The 22,609-nt window shown below is 42.4% G+C and overlaps 3 protein-coding genes and 1 long non-coding RNA gene across 7 annotated transcripts; 2 read left to right on the top strand and 2 right to left on the bottom strand.

Annotated features, from left to right (window-relative positions):
- Positions 1–253: 253 nt before the first annotated feature.
- kif15 (kinesin family member 15) lies at positions 254–9,076 on the top strand. Its single transcript, XM_057058457.1, has 35 exons — positions 254–390; positions 650–680; positions 855–1,041; positions 1,194–1,270; positions 1,377–1,414; positions 1,501–1,598; positions 1,705–1,884; positions 1,964–2,173; positions 2,272–2,397; positions 2,499–2,621; positions 2,706–2,853; positions 3,006–3,097; positions 3,251–3,460; positions 3,602–3,785; positions 3,852–3,987; positions 4,748–4,889; positions 4,988–5,155; positions 5,225–5,353; positions 5,455–5,560; positions 5,631–5,796; positions 5,883–6,033; positions 6,203–6,288; positions 6,376–6,454; positions 6,556–6,642; positions 6,726–6,830; positions 6,941–7,063; positions 7,162–7,308; positions 7,392–7,484; positions 7,602–7,766; positions 7,848–7,942; positions 8,040–8,106; positions 8,192–8,229; positions 8,311–8,443; positions 8,584–8,715; positions 8,790–9,076. The coding sequence occupies exons 1-35, from the start codon at positions 372–374 to the stop codon at positions 8,859–8,861; spliced, it is 4,143 nt and encodes a 1,380-aa protein (XP_056914437.1). The 5' UTR covers positions 254–371; the 3' UTR covers positions 8,862–9,076.
- LOC130539831 (uncharacterized) lies at positions 3,099–4,596 on the bottom strand. The gene is made up of 3 exons (XR_008954236.1): positions 4,341–4,596; positions 3,846–3,960; positions 3,099–3,771 (listed from the first exon to the last, which is right to left on the bottom strand). It is a non-coding gene; the product is annotated as an uncharacterized LOC130539831 (long non-coding RNA).
- On the bottom strand, positions 7,340–12,207 carry rd3l (RD3 like). Of its 4 annotated transcripts, XR_008954235.1 has the most exons (5): positions 11,856–12,195; positions 11,180–11,509; positions 9,320–10,672; positions 8,554–9,237; positions 7,340–8,466 (listed from the first exon to the last, which is right to left on the bottom strand). XR_008954235.1 is itself a non-coding variant. In XM_057058456.1 (3 exons), the coding sequence occupies exons 2-3, from the start codon at positions 11,464–11,466 to the stop codon at positions 10,300–10,302; spliced, it is 660 nt and encodes a 219-aa protein (XP_056914436.1). In that variant the 5' UTR covers positions 11,467–11,509; positions 11,856–12,195; the 3' UTR covers positions 7,340–10,299. The 4 variants fall into 4 exon arrangements, 1 of the variants encoding a protein (XP_056914436.1); XR_008954234.1 differs by having other exon boundaries at positions 8,554–10,672; positions 11,180–11,504; positions 11,856–12,207; XR_008954233.1 differs by having other exon boundaries at positions 8,554–10,672.
- On the top strand, positions 9,236–22,519 carry tdrd9 (tudor domain containing 9). Its single transcript, XM_057058450.1, has 35 exons — positions 9,236–9,370; positions 12,466–12,548; positions 12,638–12,705; positions 13,330–13,551; positions 13,679–13,801; positions 14,034–14,114; positions 14,205–14,369; positions 14,452–14,555; positions 14,705–14,827; positions 15,113–15,197; positions 15,350–15,407; positions 15,491–15,595; positions 15,669–15,766; positions 16,002–16,133; positions 16,279–16,441; positions 16,616–16,679; positions 16,894–16,957; positions 17,055–17,099; positions 17,337–17,390; positions 17,657–17,773; positions 17,848–17,955; positions 18,560–18,660; positions 18,741–18,917; positions 19,491–19,602; positions 19,708–19,923; positions 20,099–20,188; positions 20,275–20,532; positions 20,667–20,834; positions 21,057–21,127; positions 21,201–21,310; positions 21,438–21,534; positions 21,621–21,759; positions 21,862–21,980; positions 22,057–22,129; positions 22,207–22,519. Exons 1-35 carry the CDS (start codon positions 9,243–9,245, stop codon positions 22,303–22,305), a joined length of 4,020 nt encoding a protein of 1,339 aa, XP_056914430.1. The 5' UTR covers positions 9,236–9,242; the 3' UTR covers positions 22,306–22,519.
- Positions 22,520–22,609: the final 90 nt, after the last annotated feature.

Here is a 22,609-nt window from a genome sequence, read left to right as displayed (position 1 = left end):
GTTGCCTTTAATATCCTGTGCCGTAGGACGTATATATTACCCGCAATAAGGATTTTATGTCATCATTTAAAAGAAAAACATGTGAACCTTATTATATTTGCATCCAAACAATAAAGTGGCCATTGATAATAAACTAAAAAACGTCTCCATGTTATTACAAAACTTGTCGGAAATCCGTGGTGTCATTGCACCTATCTATCCAGAGGGGGCGATATACACCATTTCATCCGTTTGTTTACCAGACTAGAACGATAAAGAAGAAGATTACCGACGTGCCCGCCAATTTCGAGGGATGTACACAGTTCCGTAATTTACGTCTGACTCGGCAATGAAGCTATTTAATTTCACTTCTTAACACAATATTTGCAACGATGAATTCAAGTGGAAAAGGTAGAGCAACACATCTTTTCTGTCAGACTAGGATGTTGTCAACATGCAGTGTATAGAATGACATTTAATTCGTGTAAAATCCGTTCTGTTGCGCTTTAAATCCAACTCCGTTGTTCAATCCTAACATTGGAACCATCCACTTTCCGCGACTTAGACGTTAACTAACGCTTTAATGTGATTATGAGGTTATATTTTTCTTTTTAAAATAAAAATCCACTGACGTAGATGAACGCTGTATTTCTGTATTTTCTTCCAACAGGCTTCGGTGATACAACACAGCTTGTTTGCAGGTGATGTAGTATAATCAGTCATTTTATCTTAATTATATGTATTCCTGATCACCTAAGGAAATTGAATAAGAAGCTATAATATCAGTGACATTTAATATATTTTGCACATAATATAAGAATATCTTGCACATGATGTCATTTCTGCAAGTTTCCTGTTTGTCTCTGGTCCTACAGTAATGACAGCAATTCCATCAAGGTGTTTGTGCGAGTGCGACCTTTGACCCAGGGTACCGGGTTAACCACGGATGGAGACAATGGTCTGTGTCTCAAGGTCACCTCTCCTAACACCATCCGCTTGCTCTCGAAGCCAGAACCACGGACCTTCACATATGATCATGTTGCTGACATGGACACATCTCAGGTTGACAAGACTTGGTTATTTTATTATCAAATGCTCATGAACTAAATGATCAATGCCTACTAATAAATAGTGGATTCATTTATCAGTTAATTTTGATTCTGTCTTTAGCAGTATTTGTGATTTCTGTCTTATTTTTTGATGTTCTTTACCAGGATGCTGTATTCTCCAGTGTGGCCAAGAATATTGTTGAGTCTTGCATGAATGGGTATAATGGAACTATATTTGCTTAGTAAGTTCTGTTTACTTTCAATGTTTATAGTAAAGATCCAGAATATTAGATCATCACATGAAGCATTAATTTAATTCCTTTTATTTTTACTGCCTTGCCTATTCAGTGGTCAAACTGGCTCAGGGAAAACGTTCACGATGCTTGGTAACAATTCATTGTTTACATTGTTTAAAATCTTATAGTGACAAAATGATGGTGGTGATGCATTTTTCTCCATAATTTTCTTCCAGGACCATCTGAGTTGGATAACTTCACGGATGAGCTAAGAGGAGTTATTCCTCGAAGCTTTGAGTACCTGTTTTTTCTTATCAACAGAGAAGCTGAGCGGGTGAGCCACAGCATTTTATCACTTATAATATTGCCAGCCAGGTAGTATTGATTTTATTATGTTTATTTTTTAATGAGTGCTGTGTTGTATGTTTTCCTCTTTCCAGTCTGGCCAGTCCAAGAGTTTTCTCTGTAAATGTTCATTTATTGAAATATACAATGAACAAATTTATGACCTCCTGGACACAGCATCAGCCAGTCTTTTTGTCAGAGAAAACATCAAGAAAGGCGTGTTTGTTGAGGGAGCTGTGGAAAAGTTTGTCAACTCAGCTGCTGAAGCTTATCAGGTATAAATTAAATCCTTTTGTCTTGAAGAATGTTTTGAGGAGTAGAAATTGATTGATAAAAAATGTTTAAATCGTTAAGGTGCTTTCTATGGGTTGGCGTAATCGACGGGTGGCCTCCACTTCAATGAATCGGGAGTCGTCGAGATCCCATGCAGTGTTTAGCATGAGTCTGGAGTCCAAAGAGTCCGTCAACGAAGTGGTCAATATTCGAACTTCTCAACTGAACCTGGTGGATTTGGCAGGGTCAGAAAGGCAGAAAGACACGCACACGGAAGGCTCACGACTCAAGGTCACAATCTGTCCACAAAGTCGACTACTTTCTTCGTGAAGTAGCTACATTCCAGATTTCTTTCTTCAATCAACTCTCTTTAATTGCCTATCTTTCAGGAGGCCAGCAGTATTAACCGATCCCTCATGTGCCTCGGACAAGTGATCATGGCCCTTGTTGATGTGTCTAATGGGAAGAACCGCCACATTTGCTACAGAGATTCTAAACTGACCTTTTTGCTCAGGGTATAGACTCTATTACCTTTTTGGTTCAAATGAAAGAAAGGTTTTTTTAGCCTATAGTGAAATAGCATATTTGGTAGACTAATTCTAATGACTATTTACAGGACTCTCTTGGAGGAAATGCAAAGACATACATCATTGCTAATGTGCATCCTGGTTCGAGGTGTTTTGGAGAAACGCTGTCCACATTGCACTTTGCCCAAAGAGCAAAGCTAATCAAAAATAAGGTAGAAAATATAAAGCAACGCTTTGACTAAAAAAATCTTTGACTAAATGATTATTCCAATACCGCTTCTCTTTTGTCTTGCTAGGCTGTTATTAATGAAGATACTCATGGAAATGTGAAGCAGTTACAAGCTGAGGTGAGGAAGCTAAAAGAACAACTTGCTCAAGCTCTGGCCTCTCATGTCATTGACTGTGTGAAAGATCCTGCTCCAGGAGGACCTGCTGTCCTGATGGGTAAAGATGAATACTATTTATATTACAAACATAAACGGCAACATATTAAAATACTTATCACATATTCGAACTAGAACAGATTGCTCATTTATTATTTGTCTTCACTACAGTTTTTCCTTTTCTTTACTCTTTTCCCATAAATTGTTTTTCAGGTTCATCCATAGAGATTCAACATGATGTTCTATATAAAACAAAGTTTATAACTGCAGTTCGTCTGTGGAGAAAACAAGATGAGGAGAAGAGGGTTTGTCTGGATTTTTATTCTTCTACATGTCTAATTTTAGATATAAACTGAGCAAGAATGTGTCTGTGAAGGTTCTCAGTCATCAAGGTCATAGTAATGAGAGATGGTGATTTTGGTGCAGAGAATCTCACAATACTATTTGACTACATCCAGATGCTGCTGCAGAAGGTGGCTCAGCTGGAAGAGGCCCTGACCCAGAAAGACAAGTTCATCCATTCTAGCAGGATGATTGTCAAGTTCCGGGAGGACCACATTTCTCGCCTTGAGAAAAAGCTAAAAGAAGGCCAGAGCCCACTGTCAACTAGTGATTCTCAGGCTGTGACTGAGCAGCTGAAAGAGGAGATAAAAATCTTGAGAGACCAGGTACAGGATGTACTGTCGTAGCTTGCTTGTTTTATATTTAGTCTCAAACACAAAATATGACATCGTCCACGTTGCTTCTTGAATTTCATCTCAGATTCACTTTATAAATTCCATTTATTAATGCAGTTTCAACATTTTTAGGTTGAACATCACCCAAAGATGACTCGATATGCTGCTGAAAACTTCAGCCTCAGGCAGGAGAACCGCCAACTCCGTTCCCTCGAGTCAGTGGTGAAATCGGAAGAGTCTCTAGCCGCGATCACTGCTGATCTGGAAGAGGCCTTTCAGAGGGCCATGGAAACAGAAAGGCTCTCAGAAAGTAAGAGCACAAATTAGCTTCAGATGATGTATTATGTCCAGTGTTTAAATACATGTGAATACACACTTGCAGGAGCATCTTCACATCCTGTTGTACCAGATACTGGATTGGCAGCTGCATCTGAAAAACTGAGGGCACAACTTCTTCAGAAACAATCTGATCTCGCAGCTTCTCTTCAGGCCTTTGAGGAGTACAAAGAAATCACAAAGTAAGTCAGCTGATTAGTCTAGAAAAATCATTCTTAAAACAGGTTCATGCTTCTTCACATCACGTTCCATGAATGTTGTTACGTTTAACCCTTTTGAGGGGGGTTAACGTAGAGACTAACAAGCCACCAGGGAAGGACCAAAACAGTTTATCAAGATTGTGCTTTATTTCTTAACACACGTGCATACATCAAGAGTGGAGGGAGAGGTGGAACAAACGGGTCTGTGCCAAAACAAAAGTCAAAAACAGGGCATCTTAAAACATCAAAAACACAATGGTGGCCACAGCCCATAACCTAGTGTAACTAACAATCAAAACCTACGTGCAGCAATGTATGGGGTACCCCGTCCTTACCTCGTCCCACCTGCCCTCCACAAACTCTCCCTGTCCAAGACTGAGCGAGAGAGCGAGCCCCCATGAAATTAGGGGGGAGAGCCTTTAAAGCGGGCCTCCGCTGGTGATTGGTCAGATAGACACAGGGGAGCCAATCCTAGGATACCCCCGGAGTCCACAGGTGGTGTCTATCTTCCTCGTCACCAGCACTGCCTTTCGGTGTTCCACCAGTTCTCAGCCTCTGGATGGCGCCACTCTGGGAGGTTACCAGCAACAAAGAACACAAAAAGAAACACCAACAACTCCCTTGACATGTAACAAATGTGAATAAGCTGTGTAATGAATGTGAAACAGCTTTGATCTCAAAGCTTTTTTAAGCTTTTAAATTAAAGTGATAGACTTTCCAAATTCCTGAATTTGTTTTTAAGGAAGCAAATCTCTCAGCTGGAGTCTGACAAACGATACCTTGAAAAGTCCAACAGACATTTGGAGAAAATTTTTGAAGCCACAAATGCCTACAAAAAACAGGAGGTCTGTGAGTTAAACAGAATTCACGTCGAGACTCTAAAGGTGAGGAAATATTCAAATGTGTGGTGTTTGTTTTTTGTGTTGTCTGTCCTCTAAATAGTACTAATAAAAAGATTATCTATAATTCTCTCTCACATTAGATTCTCACCACACCCACAAAAGCGTACAATCTGCGGTCCCGACTCGTGCCCCTCTCTAGCCCTGAGCACCTGAATGGGGCAGAAGATATTGCAGATGATATTTGGTCTGAGGAGCCTCCTTCAGATATGACAGAGATGGCCTTGACGGAGGAACTCCGTCAAGTGCAGGTACAGAGATAGGACTTGCGTCTACCTATACGGCAAAACATTTTCTAATCCTGTGTAATTTCTCTTTAGGAGCAAACCAGTAATATTCAAACACAACTGAATGAGGAAGAGTTAAAAAACAGCAAGCTGTTGCAGCAAATTTCCAAGCTTGAGGAACAGATATCTGTGATGTCAGAAGAATGTGCCCAAAAAGAACAGGTTCGTTTTATCAGCTTATTATTTAGGAGAACTGCTATTATTGCTTAGTTGTTCAAATAGTTTGTCAATAACTATTTTAATTATTCCTTCCTTTTATGTAGCTGCTTTCTACTGAGCGTGCTGACAGGAACAACGATCTACTCACTCTGCAGGACACCACCACTCGGCTGCAACAAAACCTTCAGTCTGAGCAACAAGCTGCTGATGGTAAGGTTCTGATGTGCCTTTTTTAGGGTGCAGATATGAGCTGAAAGCTCTTTAATCCTCCCTCATTCAGTGCTGAGGAGCGAGATCCGTGATCTCCGTCTGGTGCTGCAGTCATCAGATAAAGAGCTGGCCGCTGTAAAGGATGAGCTAAATTCGGTCCGCAGCAAGCAACAGAGTGAGACGAGCCAACTCTCCGACCGTCTGATCGGCATGCAGCTCAAGCTCCATGAAGTCCAGTAAGGAGGAATCCGAATCCACACTCCTTATTTTCAGGGTACAATGTGTTTTTCTTTTATTGGTAGCAATAATTTCCTCAATGCAGACTAGAGTGGGAGCAGCTTTTGGAGCAGCATCGGACACTGCAAGATTCATTTGATCAGGTTCAAGCTGAAGCCAAATTTGAGGCTGATCAGATGAAACAGCAGCTACAGGAGAGGCAGCAGGAGGTCGATGGTCTTAAAGCACAGCTCAAGGTTGGTGAACTCAACTGTTCACTGTGAACAAGGCTTTAATATGTTGTTAGCACTAGATTTTAATGTGATAGAGAGCAATCCTTTGTTCTTTCATTTATGTTTCCTGAAGACTCACAATGCATTTTTTTTTAAAAGGTTTTATTTTGTGTATTTTATTCTTCAATTGTAGGAATTGAGTAATTCTCTGCAGACTGAGCAAGAGAACACAAGCATGATGATCTCCCAGCTAAGAGAAAACAAAGAAAATACATCGAAGTGAGTTTTATCAGCTTGTAACTACCGTGTGTAGTTTTTCCTCTTTAAGTAGTCCTTGGTCTTACATGACCTTACTGTGTGTCCCAGAGAGCTTAATGAAACTGTGGAGGAGAACAACAAACTGAGGAAACAATTCTCAGACCAAATATTTGAAAATCAGCAACAGGTCAGTGCTGTGGTGTACGGAAGCTGCAGGTATTTCAAAATAATTGTAGTTGCAGCTCAGTGAGTTATCTTGCTTGTCTGTTTTTGTTTTTTTCATTGAAGGAATCAAAGATTGAAAAGCTCGAGCAAACCCTAAAATCCAACAGTGAAACAATGAAAGGCTTAGAGCAGAAGATTGAACAGGACAGAGTAAGCCTGAGTCAATGCTCTATAAATTATCAAAATAAATGGAACAGCTTGAGCTGCAGAATCATAGCTGTGTGTCTTGACAGGACGTTGTTTTAGACCTGATAAACCAAACCAGAGAACTCCGCTGTGAGCTGAGCCAGAAGGAGCAGACCATTACCCACCTGTCTGGAGACATCACAGACTTGCATGTAATGAATTGCACCTATTTCACCCTGTGTTTTTCCCCAAGGGTATTATTAGTCTATGAAGTTGGTGCTTTGATAAGTAATCAGAAGGATAAGTGTCATTCTTCTGACAGGCCAGGTACAATGCTGCCTGCCTCGAACGGGAGGAAGCCAGGGAGCAAAACTCCAAGATGCAAACTGAAATGTGTGCCCTGAAAGAAGCTGTGGACCGATGTGTTGCATCCAACAAAATCGAAGTAAGTCTCAGTAAACTTTTGCACAACTTAATTCAGGGCCAAGTCTTTGGGTTCAAAATGTTGAAAGTGCAGTGACATATTTGTTGCTTTCCTCTCAGGTGGAAGTGTTACAGGAGGAGGTGACCTATGCTACCGAAGAGGTTGAGAGACTCACAAAGGTCTTAGATGAACAGAATAGCCTCCTCCAAGCATCTCAGGAGCAAACAGCCCAGAAGGATGCCGTGATACACCAGTTAGAGCAAAAGGTAAAGTCCCCTCGACAGAACGGACCAAAAATCCTCAAGTTCAGGTTTAATGCCTTTTTACGCCAACGTCTCTTTTGTACCAGATCAAACAACAAAATGATGCCGTTGAAAAAACGATCAGAAATAGAAGTTTGAAACATTTTACTGAGCTGGGCACCCCTAAATCACTACCTCAAGTAAGATATTTTTGCCGTTTATGTCTGGCCAATATAGATTAATAACTTCAAATAATTACAAGCCCAAACAGATCTGCTAATGTCTCTTTTCCTTCCCTCCAAACTCTGCATTTCCAGACACCTCGCACACCAGGAAGCTTCAACAGGGATCTGAGTCAAGTGCTGGAGAGTCAGGAGAGGGAACTGGAGAGTCGCCGCTCCTCCATGATGACCATGGAGATCCTTCTAGCTGAGCTGAACGCTGAGAGGGCGGCCAAGAACGAGGAAATCCAGAGGCTTAAGGTTCATGTCTGGAGAGTAGTTGCTACACTTCTAAAGTCAATCGTTCATCCAGTTCAATCATCACGACTTCTCTGTGTTTAGACGCAGCTGTCTGAGAAGGAGATGGTCCGGATGGAGATCCAAACTATACTTGACCAGTTTTACACAAACAAGAACCAGAATGGAAATAACAATGGGTTAAGTTTCTCGGTCCTGTCGTTTTTATCGTGTTCCTCCCTAAAATGGATCCGTGGCTTGTCGATGGAGTAACTGATGCTCTCTTTTCATCTTCAGCGTGGAGATCGATGATATCGTCAAGCAGTCACTACTCAAAGAGCTAGAGGAGGAGAAAGCCAACAAGGTGGGTGTGTGCGTGTGCGTCCACATCTCAGTGTTTATTACATCCTCGTACGGAAACGTCAACGTTTCTTCTCATCCTTTAATAGAACCAAATCTCACAGAGGCTGTCAGAAACTCTAAAAAAGTAAGCAGCTGTGGTCAGCCTGATTCATTCATCCTCAAAGCTCACTTCCTTCTCCTAACCCGCTGTGCTTCTGTGGGTCAGACTGCAGGTTCAGGAGTCCACGTTGGCTCAGTCCCAGACCTGCATTCAGGAGCTGACCTCTGAGCTGAGGAACCGCTGCGTGGAACTGAGAGAGCTGAGCCAGAGGTCGCAGAACGAGGAGAAACTTCTCCAGGTCAGGAATAGACATTAGGTTCACTTGAAGAAATTACTAATTACAACTCCGCTAATAATGTAGTGCAAATTCGCACTAAGCTACATAGTGACATTATTTAGCATGCTTACGAGCTGATGTGTTTTCTTCTTTCTTTGCAGGAAAACGAGGTTCTCCACAAGCAGATCCTTCAGCTCTCGGAGGAAAACGGGAAACTTGTGGGACACAAGAACCACAAACAGAGGATTGAATATCTGGTGAAGCTGAAAAAGGAGAACACCAAACTTCACGAGGTAAGCCACCCTAAAAATTATTGATCTGATTTGTGTTGTCATTTAGTTGAAATTGTCTCTGTTTTGTTTCAAAGGAAAATGAGAAGCTCAGATCAGAGATTGGTGTAATGCGAGAGAATTTTGGATCTATGGAGATGACGTATTGATATTTAAGCAGAAGTGAGATTTTATTTTCTTCTTCTTTTTAACTGTATTTACCTATCCGTGTGTTTTGTTTTAAACCACAAGGGCATTGTTTATTAAAATGTTGTTTTTCAGTACCCTCATACTGTATTAATGCCTGTAATTAGCTGTGGGGAACATTCAGGTGCCACTGTTCAGGCTTTATAATAGAAAAATAAAATCATTTTTGCAGTCTTCATTTTATGAATGGTTCCTTTTATTGATTTTATGCTTTTGTTTCAGTTTTCTCTTAATGTGGCTGTAGTTCCTCGCTCGGCCACCAGGAGCGTTGAACGTAATCGTTCTACGTACTTCTCAGGCAATCGCCAACACTGGAAACGTGGAAGTGCAGCTCCAGAGCTAAGATGAAAAAAGTTTTTACTCCTGAGCAAATTTCCGAGTGGTTCACTTCGAAATCTTCGTTTGTTAGTCTTAAACTCACCAATGACGCGGAGGAACGAAAAATTGACGAGCCTCCGTCGAATGAATCCAGGTGAGATAATTGCCTTCGGAGTTCGGTTAAAGTTGAGCACAAGCTAGTTTAGCATCACGTAGCACAAACTTGTACTTGATGTAGTTGCAGAAAATTGTTGCAAAACCGCAAGAAATAATTGCTGAGTACTCATTGCCGCCATGAATTCTAATTAAAAAGCAGTTATCTGAAACTGCTTTTTAATGGCACTGGTAAAGCTCGTTCCCCCGAGTACTCTTTGTTGCTAATTAAAGTTTTACAAAAAACTTTTTCGTCTGAATTCAGTATCACATTTTACTTAAATGCTTTAATATGAGATGTTATATGTCATATATAAGTCGTATGTCATTAGCTTCAACCACGTGCGAGAAAACTACTCATGGGTTTTCTCGTTAAATATCGCGAGATTGGGTTTAAACCTCAAAATGAACAGTGCCAAGTTGGTTTTTTTAGCTGTCACTTTTCTGCGGTGGATGTCTACGCTATTTTTATTTGTTTTTTTTAATTATATATGTATATTAGAAACTCGTTACTTTCAGTGCAGTGTAGCTATAAAACGCACGAAGAATCAACACGTCACGCAGGCTAATAACACATTCTAACATGTAAATAAGTAGATATTGCCGAGTTTTTTTGCTGTAGGAATATCTGCTCTAAAATATGTAGGTCACTGGATGTATAAATGCTGTTATTGCACAGACATCAGTATCTGGTATAGAATATAAAATCTAACAGTATATGCACACTTGTCTATAACTTATTTTGACTCTCGGTGAGATGATAAGGTTCTATGTGACTTTTGAAAGAAATTTTAGGCTAAGCTTTCTTGCCTGCTCGAGTCTTCATAATTTAATATTACATTTATAAATAAACAAATTTGCTTTTCATGCAACATGTTACCACTTGTATCTGCACTAATGTGACCAGTAGAGTAGAGATATATGGATCTATCACAGTGATGTGCTATATGCCCCTATGGGCCTGAGAGGAACAGGGTAGCAATGAGAGTAATATGGTGGACCCCAGCCTCCGCTGGAGCCTGTGAATGAGCTGGATTGGCGCATTGCCCAGTCCACGTATCCAGAGATGGTCGGTATCTCCTCCCTTGGGTGATCACAGTTGGGAACGGTAGAAGTAAGAAAGCCCTGCTTCATTCTGTAACAGCTGGTCCAAGCTTCCATTTCTTGATGCTGTCCAGCCTGCCATGAGAGAATGTCCTCTTCATCATACTCCTTTTGCCTCAGGATGTCCTTCATCACATGCTTGAACACAGACGGCAACTCCCAGGGTCTCACCGTATTCGCAGCAAGCACCTCGCGAAACCTATACAAAGTGACGGTTAAAAACGTTAAACCAGCAGTGCGTATTTCACTGTTTGCAAGTGTTACATTTTCCAGTGCTTTGGAGTAGCTTTATTTTTTTGTCATTACTACAGCCCAGTTATTTTGACGCGAGTGTTCTTTGTTGTTATGGTTATATAAGCAGCCTGCTTTGGTGACCCAGTAGTGGGATGTACTTAAAAAAAAAAAAAAGTGTGTTACAGACAGCCATGTAGAACAAGTTATCTCCAGAGATTTGGAGTGGACTCCCCAGCAGTCTGACATCATTCAGCCTACAGCAGTCCATCTTTAACCTTCACGATGTCGACTTCATCGCCCGCGTCTGTGACAGTAACGCGTAATGGCTTCCCTGGCAGCTCATCTAGTCTCACATCCCCGTTGGGTGTTCTCTGTTTTTATACCGGCTCTCAGGCCTGTGTGGTGGAGCACCGAGCTGCTTTTGACTGCGTCGTGCATACTAATGTAAAATGGGATGGTAGCTATCAAATACCTGGAGAGCACCGTGGCTGCATAGGCCGGTGGGATCTGGGCGCACAGGAATTCCAGCTGCTGCTGCTCAGCCGTAGTGAGTACGGTCTGAAACTTTGGGTACTTCTGAAACCAGGAAAGACCCAGAGCGCCTTGCTTCCGCTCCCTCAGGCGCTGCAGCTCCTCGGCATGAAAGAGGAGCTCTCGTATCAGAATGTGACTGGCTGTGGCCCCTGAAGTCTTTAGCAAGGTTCTTGAATGTGGAGATTGCGCTCTTGATTCATTTGGCCATTTTATCCAGCTGAACATGGTCGTGGTATTCTCAGCTCAGTCTTGTAAACCCTAAACTGTTCTGTAAGTATCAGAACACAATGTTACATTTACAGTAGAGTAAATAGAGAGTGAAACTGAACAGCCTCAGTTTTGAGTGAGAAAACTTCGATATTCCCATAAGGTGCCCTCTGTCTCCAGGCTGTTTTTCCCCTCTGGTTCAGTTCAAGTCAGGGACAAGAACCTCAGGTTCGTATTGGCTCAGGAAGATTTAATCGATATTTCCTGTCTGATTACGCGTGTAGTTTTAGATAAGCTTGTTCACATAACTTTCCCAGTCTCACTCTTGCTCAAACACTTCCTAAACAACAGGATAGAAAGTAATTACAGCTGACTTGAAATGAGAAAAAAAACACATCTGTACTTACGTGTAAGTAAATCTGAATTGAGAAATGAGGAGCTGTGTCCAGCTTATGAGAGGACAGCCTGCAGCTTGTTGTCTTCACAGGTCAGCCATCAGAAGCCTTCACTTGCTGTAGTTCGCAGCCCAACAAGAAGCTGCTCCACTGTTGCGTCGGCGACATTTCCCCTTTTTATTTACCGAGCACTCGTCTTGGCCTTGTTATTGTCCCTCCCTCTGCTTTTGTCATGTGGATACGTTCAGGGGGAGTCATCCACTGCTAACTAAGAGCTGTCTCCTCGCATCTCACTCCATTCTCCTCTGTGCAGCGTGCAGCCTTGTTCTCAGCTCAGCTGTTTGGTAGCTCGCATGAAATGTGCATCGCAGCGTTAGAAAGAGAGGGAGAGCAAGCCACCATGGTGTGGTGGTTCTGCTTCTCATCATGCCGTCATCCCACAAATTCCCACAAATGTTTTTTTCCCCCTTAAATGTCATCCCCCTTTGTGGTCATTTTGCCATATTACTTTTTTCTGCACGTTTATTTACACGTTACCGAAGATCATTAATAGTTTGGTGTTTGTGTAAACACAATAAAAGGGACATTTATTTCTATCAAATCTTTTTATTGCTACCTTCAGCCCATTAAAGCCTGCGAATGAAGACATCCATAAAAATGTGAGCTCTGATGGAAGTCAGGCATGCAAACAAAACTCTGCAGGGGGTGAGTATTGAAACCTCTTATTGTAGCGGCGCAGGGAGCTCAAACTCTTTCATTTTATAACTTTTATCCATTCGGTTTTGCATTCTTAGGTGCTGCTCCTCCTGATCGCGCAGTCCATGACTACCCAACTTTACCAATCACCAAAAACAGAGAAGAGGTATAATTAGTACCTATGGAGGGCTTTTCTCCATCTGTAACCGCTTTTAGTTGATGTCTGTTGGGGCTGATGACCTCCCTGATAAAGTTCGCCTGCAGGCGCCACGTTTCTGCCCCCTACTGGTGCAGTTACGGCTTTGCCTTTTCAAGCAGCGCATCAGTTTGCTTTGTGCTAACAGTTGTGCTGTCGCCCACCCGCTGTACATTCTGTCCCCATCTGTCCCTTAATGCTGCATCACATCACACAGCCCGATGCTTTGGAAGGGCCATTTCATTTTCCTGAAGTGCTTCTCCTTTGTTCCCGTTTGGAGCTTCAGTGGAATAATGTCCGCAGGACATTGGTGCACTTAAGCTTTTATTTTTCACATGGACTTGGAAAACTAGAACAACTTTGAATTCAACATTTAGCTCTAACTTTCCTGTTGACTGACAGTGATGCATGTGCTTTATGAAATTAGGCTTTCTTTTGGTGTTTTAAACTATTAATAACACAAGTTGATCAGTACAAGTCGAGTGAATCTGTCTACACCCGTTTCATAGTTTCATACTTTATTTTTCATAGTGTCTTTATGTAGTGTAATACAAACGGATTAACGGGGTCGTGTGCCTGTGGTTCTGTTTTCAGCTGGTTTCTCTCATTGAAAACAACTCAGTAGTGATAATTCGCGGAGCCACCGGCAGTGGGAAGACCACCCAGCTTCCACAGTTCATTCTGGACCACTACAATGACAAAAACGCCCCGTGCAACATCGTTGTCACCCAGCCTCGCAAAATTGGCGCCACCAGCATTGCTCGATGGGTCGCCGCACAGCGGAAGTGCACCCTGGGTAGTCTGGTGGGGTATCAGGTCAGAGGGATTCACAGAGTTTTAGAGAGAGTCATGTAAAAAGTTCTTATTCACTGTATTTTTGAGACATCGGGAAAGCACCAGAGGTAATTGTTGTAATTTCATTTTATGAGCGATTCTGTTTCAGGTTGGACTACAGAAGATGGCTACTGAACACACTCAGTTGATCTACGTGACTACAGGAGTGTTGCTGTGGAAACTGGTCCTAATCAAATCACTTACACAGTACACACACATCTTTGTGGATGAGGTACACAAACATGAGGCCGACCGATGCATGTTGTCGAAAGTATCTTTCATTTACTTTGAATTAACAGCAGAATTTGATTTCTTTGTGTAACCTTTTTGTGACATTGTTTTTATGTGTTTGATTCTTGGTTCTTTCACTTCCTGTTTATCTGTCATTCATTTTGAATGTTGACAGGCTTGTTTTGGCCCAAATGTAACCAATTACCAAATGTAACCAATTGAATCTGTTCAAGGTTCATGAGCGCACAGAAGAGATGGATTTTCTCCTGCTGATTTTACGGAAACTCCTTCACTCCAACTCTCCTTATGTCAAGGTAATTTAAAAAGAAAATAAAAGCCGGCGTTCTGTGTTCTTTTTTTTACTGTCGTCCTTTCAAATCCTCTTTTTCATTTTTTCCCCACAGATCATCCTTATGTCTGCAGCCATTAACTGCAGCGAGTTTGCAGAGTACTTTGGTACGATGGTTAAGGGCAAGATGAGCCCGGCTTATGTGTTTGAAGTGGAGGGAGTGCCCTATGCCATTGAGGAGTTTTATTTGGATGACATCTACAAATTGGTTCCTTTCAGGGTAAGAAGACAGCGAATGCTTGCCAGTATTCTGAGTGGCCTCCCAGCATTGGAGTCATTAAGTAGATTTTTGTGTTCCTCAGGTTCAAGGGCCTCATTACGATCACCCTAGTATCTCACTGGAAATGTACAATGTTGCCATCAGTCTTATTCAGAGTTTTGATGAGCTGGAGGGCAAAGAATCCAGGTAAATATAGTCAACATTAAAACCAAAAAGTTGACCAAAAGTTGACCAAAGAATTTAGGAAAATGAATCTTTGTGCTCATGGCACATTCTTTGATGCTTCCTGTTTTAGGGATCTCCTCGGAATGATCTGTGTTTCTGTTCCTTTGCAGCAAAGACTACAAGAAAAATGGTGGCATGACTCTATCAGAGAGGGGCAGTGTGCTTGTGTTTCTACCTGGTATAATGGAGATCAGGTACATGCAGGAAGCATTGTCCAAGCTGGTCCACAAAAGGTGAGCTTTCTGACTTGAAGTGATTGGTTACAGCTCTCCGCCACCGTGACGGTTTTTATCGTAAGCCAGGTCAAACCAACAGGGAGGGTCATGACCAGCCACAGCAATGCTGGTCTAACGTCACCGGTGGATATTTATGGACATATGGAAGCTCTGAGATCGGCTTCACCGAAGGAGAGCAGAACACCTCTGTAGCATGGCTATTTTTCAGATCGGCCTGGCCCAGTGAAGGGGTAGAGAACATAAAGCCTTTTGGTTTGTGATGAGAAAATGCTTTCATTGCAGATTGCAGGTTTATCCGCTCCACTCCACCGTGACACTGGAGGAGCAGAATGGCGTCTTTTTGAAACCAGTTCATGGCTTCAGGAAGGTAAAAACATTATTTTTCTCACATTTTTCATCTGTTTCTTTATTTTTAATCATCAACGTAACTAGCAACACATTTTATGAACCTGTTTTAATGACTTTTTTACCTCAGTGATAGAAGTTCTCCTCTCCCTACTCTCACTCTTCCCCTTACAGGTGATTCTTTCCACCAACATTGCAGAGAGTTCAGTGACTGTTTCAGACGTCAAATATGGTGGGAATTTTGATCTGTACACTCGTAATTAGGATATATAAAATATTACTTGGCACCAGCTTCATTATTTATCGTCATCACAGTGATTGACTTCTGCCTGGCCCGTCTCTTGATGTGTGACAAAGAAACCAATTATCAGTCTCTCTGTCTTAGCTGGGCATCCAAGAGCAACTGCAATCAGCGTCGAGGTACAACGCTGACATTACGCCGTGGTATCTCTTTCTAAGTTCTGTCCTCCACAGTTAATTCTTCCCTTCTCAGGTAGAGCCGGGCGGGTTTCCAAAGGCTACTGCTACCGGCTCGTTAGCAAGAATTTCTGGGATAATGAAATCCAAGATCACCTGATCCCAGACATGCTGGTAAAATGTGTTGGTTTTTCAGGTTGAAGGGATTCATCTTGTTTTTTTGTGACTGTTTGATGTCATATTTTGAAGATTCTGATAATGGGATGGGTTCAAGAATAACCCAAAGAGATTTTGGTGCTTAGACATTAGTGGGTAAAGTTTGTGGGAACTATTAAATATATAGTTTGCAGACATTCCTGAACATTTACTCTCAACCCGTTCATACATTTTGTCATGTGTTATTTGTCAGATTGCCCCATTAGGCACCATCCTCCTGAAGGTAAAACTACTGGACTTTGGAGATCCACGCTCTGTCCTCTCGACAGCCCTCTCACCCCCCAACCTCAGAGACATAGTGAAGACAGTTCTGCAGCTAAAAGAGGTAAATAACAGTGTTCCTGTGTTTTGGTTTGTTTTTAATTTGGATCTGATGTTTTATTTATTCCATCTCATACATGTGGTTTTGGAAATGCCCAATTATACAAATGCAGTAAATCAAAAGTGTCTGAAGCCTGTTATGCATGTAGATGGGCGCAATCTCTGCACAAAATGACAGCAAATGTCGAAATGAAGATGGCGAGCTGACGTTTCTTGGCCGTGTGCTGGCTCACTTGCCTGTGGATCTGTACCTCGGGAAGATGATCGTGTTGGGCCACATTTTTGGCTGCCTGAACGAGTGTCTCATCATAGGTTAGTCTGCCTTTCAGGACCTAATTCCCATGAATATTTAGTAACTGTAACATTCTATAGATTCTTCATAGGGTTATGTAAGTATCCACAGTTTCTTGGAAACATGTTTGTTGGTTTTAAAATACTTTGCGGTCTGTTTGCACATCGGTCAGTAACGCGGTCTGTCCTCATCAGCGTCTTCACACTCTCTGAGGAGCTTTTTTGCCATACCGACCATGCAGCAGCTCGCTGGACACAGGTGAGGATTATCATCATGATGGATTAGAGTGGTATCCCTGTTGTGTTGTGGAGCTGCTGGTGGTGGAGAGGAATTAAAAGATTTGCATAAAGTTCTGCTCGTGCATGCTCACTATCAGAGGACAGTTTTATCTGATGCAGAAGATGTTTGAATGAAAGCCGGAACAGAAACCTACAACATGCTACCCTATTAGAATATTATTTTTCTATTCCAGGAGCAAGTTGAAATTTGCTCAGGGTGTACCAAGTGATACAATCGCTTTTGTCAACGCCTTCAAGGTGACGTGTTTTATGCCCTGTCGAGAGTGGTTTGGTTATTTTTTTGTGCTCATCTGTGTCCACATTTTCCTGAAAGCTATTTGTCTTCTACTGTTAGGCATGGTACACAGCCAAAACCAAAGGACATCTGAGAAACCCAAAGGTGAATACAAATAAAAACATGTCGAATATCACTGCAAAATCTTAATTAGCCATGAGCTGAAAGTAGCCTTTAGGATTCTTGTTTGCTTTTGCTCAATGCAAAATTTCTATTAAATTTACTATTAAATTATTATAATACTGGGATCAACAAATTGAACTTATTTGAGTTACCTTGTAGAGGTTTTGACATAAGAATAAGAATTATCTCTTCTTTTTTTTGGTTTGTTGCTTCTTTCAGGACGAGTGGGACTGGGGAAAGGAGAACTTCATTCAGATCAAGAGGATCAGGGAGGTACAAAGCAGCAGCACTTGGTCATGTGAATTCATCAAGCATAGCTGTAGGTCCTTTTATGGACACGGCCCGTTTGGGTCATGGCAGTAGCTGTAGGTTAAACAAGGTGAAATCAAGCCACAATCTTTCCAAAATCCCATCTCATTAGACTCCAGAATTGGGAAAAAAATGGTCATTGTTAATTTTTGTTGAACTGAATGAATAAACATTAATAATTATCAGAGCAAAATTGTGGTGTGGACCTCTTGCTATAACTGGCTGTACAGGTTGCAGAGTTGTACGAGGACCTGAAAACACGTGTGTCCCAGTTCAACATGAAGGTTCCAAAGGATGATCAACCTTTGGATTACACCAGCAAACACAGGCTGAAGTTCATTATTCAGGTCAGAGCCAGTACTGCACATTCTGGGATGGACACGACCTCCTGTACTCAATATAAATGCAGACTCTGTTTTAGGTGGCCATTGCTGGTGCCTACTATCCCAACTACTTTGCTCAAGTAGATATCTGTGACGACCTGGCCTCCAAAGAGTTGAGCGGCTTTGACCCCAGAACTACAGTGATGGTATGATTCTGGAATTCTTTTACAGCGTTTTATATTGACTCAGTTTCCTGCCCTGTAGAGATCATCACAGCATGTACCTGAGATCTTGGATAGCAGAAGGATTTAATACTCAACTAAAGCACTTTACAACAACAGAGTGTACCAAAGTGCTTTACATGCGACGAAGCAAATAAATTAACAATAAATCTGCATAAATGCATAAATCTGCATAAAATACAACCTCTCCTCCAGAGGTTTAAAAAACAAAGACAAGAAATGGGGTTTTGATGGATGGATGCCTGAGCTGTAGGGAAAGCTGACTCCACAATCTTGGTGCAGCAACTGAGAAGGTGGCTGCCTCTCAGCTTCCTCCTAGATTTGGGGTCATGCAACAGCGAATGACCTGCCACCAAAACAAAAGAATTTTAAAAACGATTCATAAATGTCCAGGAGGCCAATGAAGTGAAGCTAAAACTGAAGAAATGTGCTCTAATTTTTTTGGTAGCCGTTAAAATACGTCTAGCTTCATTTTGGACCAGCTGTAGTCAGGACAGCAGAGTCTAACAGTGCATTTCAGCACTAAAGGGAAGATGTACTATAACAAAGTAGCCCGTGTTCTTTTCAGGTGAGGAACATCCCCCCCTACAGTTTTTTGTACTACAAACAGCTGCAGTCACTCTTCCGCCTGTGTGGACAGGTCAAATCCATTTCCTTCGAGAGTTCCAGGTACTGAAGGATGTTAAAACCCACCAGCCACAAACTTTTCCCTCACTGATGTGGCTCCGTACATGTGTTTCTCCTGCCAGAGCATATGTGGAGTTCTGTAGGTCCTCTCAGGATACAGGTGTACTGCCTGAAGTGTCTCTCGCCCTCCTCCTGGCGCAGCAGAGTCCTTCTCCTCCCATGGAGCTGTCGGTCTACCCCATCGATAACATTGAAAGCAGTGCAGGAAACAGAAGTGTCACTCAGCTGAAATATGCACGGTACAGCTCTTTAGGCCTGTAGATTCTCAATCATCCAGGTCGTCGTGGTCCAAGGTCGTTTCCTGTGAAATACAGACATACAGTCCAGTTGACACAGAAAACGACCTTGGATGCAGCTCTTTACACATTTTGGTCTGTGATATTTACAGCTAAACTATTCTTGGGTCCTTTATTTGGTGATATTTTCTTTTTTCATACACTTTTATGAACTCAAAAATGTTTGACCAAGCTTATTTTAAGCATGCAGTATTGAGCTTAGATCAGGTAAATGGCTTAGTATAACATGATCTAACTGCAGCCAAAGAAAATGAGCTCTTAGTCTAGCAGGACCTTCAAGTTATTGAATCACATAGTGCAGAGAGATGGGGGAGGGCTTTACACAGTAGCAGCCCATAGTTTTCAATACCTCTGATACATTTTATATCACGATCCTTGTTTGTTTCTTCATCATTTTCACGCTTGTAACCAATTACAATAACAATTCATCATACACTTTTTGTGTCATCAATACAGTGACTCTGAACGTGAGCCTTTAGTATTTAACTCCAGTTTCTCTGTGTTTTTGCTGAACAGAGTGACCATAGACGTTCAGAATCAGTCTGTGTCCCCACTGGGTTTATTCAACAGCAGCATGGACCCAGACAAGCTACCAGCCAACCGCTTGTTGGTGGTCAACATCACAGAGGTCAGTCTGTTACACCAGTACAGTACGTGCGGGTCTAAATAAGACCAAACTGTCTCAAAAATACACAGGCCTGAAATATTCCTCTTCTTTTGACCTCTGTTGTAGGTGATGGATGTGGGCCATTTCTGGGCCTTCCAGGCCGATGAATCCAGCCTGGAGAAGCAGCGACATCTGACGGCAGAGATCAACAAACGCACTCTCAACCCTGTGAGTGTGTCGCTCTACCCAAACCTGCTATGTCTGGCTCCTTACTCTGAGACCTGCGAGCCGAGCTTCTACTACCGTGCCAAGATCCTACACTTGCGGGGCAACACAGTAGAGGTGAATGTGCTAATGAATATGAAACTGCCCAACAGCTCTCTCTTATGTTGGGCTAAACCCAGACCGGTGTCCCAGTAATGGAGGATTGTCTACAGATGTGGCTTATTCTGGCCTGAATTGTAAAACTCTGCATACAACTAGAAATCTAACTGTAGTGTCTCCCTCTGCTTCGCAGGTTTTTTTCATTGACTTTGGCAACACAGCATTTGTTGCATGCTGCAGCCTGAGAGAGCTGCCCTCTGACCTCCTGTCTCAGCCATTCCAGGTCGTCATAGCGTGAGAGGCCCCACTGGCCTGAATGATGGCGCGCATCTTGAAACACTTAACACCAACTACGATTGTTTGTTGCAGGCTCGCGAGATTCAACTGGTGGGAATGCGTCCTTCTGCCCAGTCCATCATTTTAGGAAACCAGTGGAGCAGCCGGGCCCGTGACCGGTTCATCACACTGGTCAAAGGCCATTCACTCATGGCTTCACTGTACTCCATCTCGCACGGTGTCATGCGTGTGCAGTTGCTGATTGAGGTTGAGAAGGCCAACACCGACATAGTTGATATAATGGTGCAAGAAGGACACGCTGTGAAGGCTGAGGAGAGCTTTGATTCAAGGGTAGAGGCGGAGAGCTCAGCTTGTTCCACGAGTTAATAGAATGTATCCGTTGAGCAGATGAACCACAGATGACCTGTGATGATGATGTTGCCTTTATTGAAGTACCCTTATTTTTTTCTGTCTTTCTAAAACAGCAAAGTCATGAGATGCTGATGTCACTGTACAGGGACATGGAAACAGGCACATATATTCCCAATTCAGCAGGCAGATGCTGGGACACTCGCAAAAAAGAGGAGAAGGAATTAATTGACCACCTGCTTGACCACTTTGCCAAGACCAGACAGGCTTATTCCAAAAATAAGGTGAGATAAACAGCATCTTGAATATCAGGCTGAGCTTTGTCATGGGGTGGGTGATGTCATCGCCTCTGCGCTGTTATTTTCCGTTTGTCCAGTAGATGGAGCCATTGCAATGGCTCAATTCTTTGGATGCTTTTCCTTGAGGCACACCCATTCTCTCTGATAACAATAACAAAGATGTTGTAGCTTTGCAAATGTCCACATTTCTCATTCCTGACTCCACAGGTGCAACTGCATGGACCCTCCAGTCCCAATAGAGTGAAATTCTACAGCTTGAACCAAAGAGCAGTTTACAAGTTAGCATGACACCTGTAATTTCTCAGGCGCACAAGCGCCAGACACCTTGATGTGCCTCTGCTTCTTCTGCAGGTCAGTAAATATCGAGAGGAGAAGCATCAACGGCTTTGCGTTGAATGAAAACCCTCATCTCAAACACCAGAGAATGATGGTGGCAGGGGCTCTTTCAGTCAATTCCACAGGTATCGGATACACCCCGTACTCCAGAAAAGTTAGCTGACGTATGCACGGAATAAATAGCACAATTATTTGTTTTCCGACACTTCTCGTGGTGTCATGGCGATGCAGTGATTAGCATGGTTGTTTCAGGAACCAAGATTCTTTTGAGAGATACATCCATCATGCCAGACATCCCGGGACTGCCCGCCCTCATCACCATGCTCTTCACCCCCATCATGGAATTACGGTCAGATGGAATAAATTTCGCATCACTGCGCACTTTAAAGAGAAAACAAGCAGGGCAAATTGACTAGATTTCCTCTTTGGTTTCAGAACGAATGAAGAGAGGACCTGCTACACTGGCGCCCTCTGTGGTTTGGGCTGGAACAGCCACACCAAAGAGGCTATCCTCCCTGAGCAGGACATTGAACTGACCTTCGATGTCAAATTTGATGTTGAAGACATCAGTGAGGTAAGAAGGAGATGTGTGTATGTTGTGTTGATGATAAGCACCTTTTTTGTTGCTGTGACTTCGCTACTTCTATAAGTTTTTGTGTTTTATGTTTAAATTCAGATAAACGCTCTCAGGGCAGCTATGAACCGCCTGATTTGTGAAGGGCCCAACGGCACTTGTCATCTTTCCCTTGACAAGATCAGCAGGCTGCAGGAAGAATGCCAAGAGCGCCTCATTGGGTGGATTTAATATACCTTCAAAAATCAGTCGTATATTATTTATAAATTCGGTTTATATTATTATTTCATTATGCAGACTCTTCACCAAGTCACCATCAAGGGAAGCGGTCACTCCCATCTATTACGAGAAGCCAGGGATGTGGAACCAGGTACGTTTGTGTCGTCCCACGCTGTCCTGTTAGCACTTTTGTCTGTGTGTTAACGTTAGTGTGTCATGGATCTGCAGGTGGATCCTGCTCTGAAGATGGAATATGTAGAGCCTGAAACTAAAAGTTCCAGGCATGTTCCCTTCCAGCTGCATCCAGTTACTCTCATCAGCAGCTAAAAATGCAGCCTCTTCATATTTGTGTTCCCTGTTATTTTAATTCTATCATTGGTCCTTACAGAGGAGAGATGTTAAGTTCAAACAGCTGCAGCTTTCAGTATCATAGTGAAATCCTCATTACTCCATTATTTGCACTTCATATTGCCAGAGTTGCTCTGTTCGCATCGTTAAGCTCTTCAGCTGCAGGTCATTAAAAATAGTTGTATGCAACAGATGAGACATGTCACTCTTCATTCAAGTGAATTCCCTTTGTGACCCGGGAGTCAAGTTAAATCTGTCACTGTGGCGCACACACACACAACTG

This window comes from Takifugu flavidus, chromosome 16, assembly GCF_003711565.1.
Source record: "Takifugu flavidus isolate HTHZ2018 chromosome 16, ASM371156v2, whole genome shotgun sequence".
NCBI classification, from domain to species: Eukaryota; Metazoa; Chordata; class Actinopteri; order Tetraodontiformes; family Tetraodontidae; genus Takifugu; species Takifugu flavidus.
Note: the sequence above shows the minus strand (reverse complement) of the source record. Positions and strands in the feature narration are given on the sequence as shown.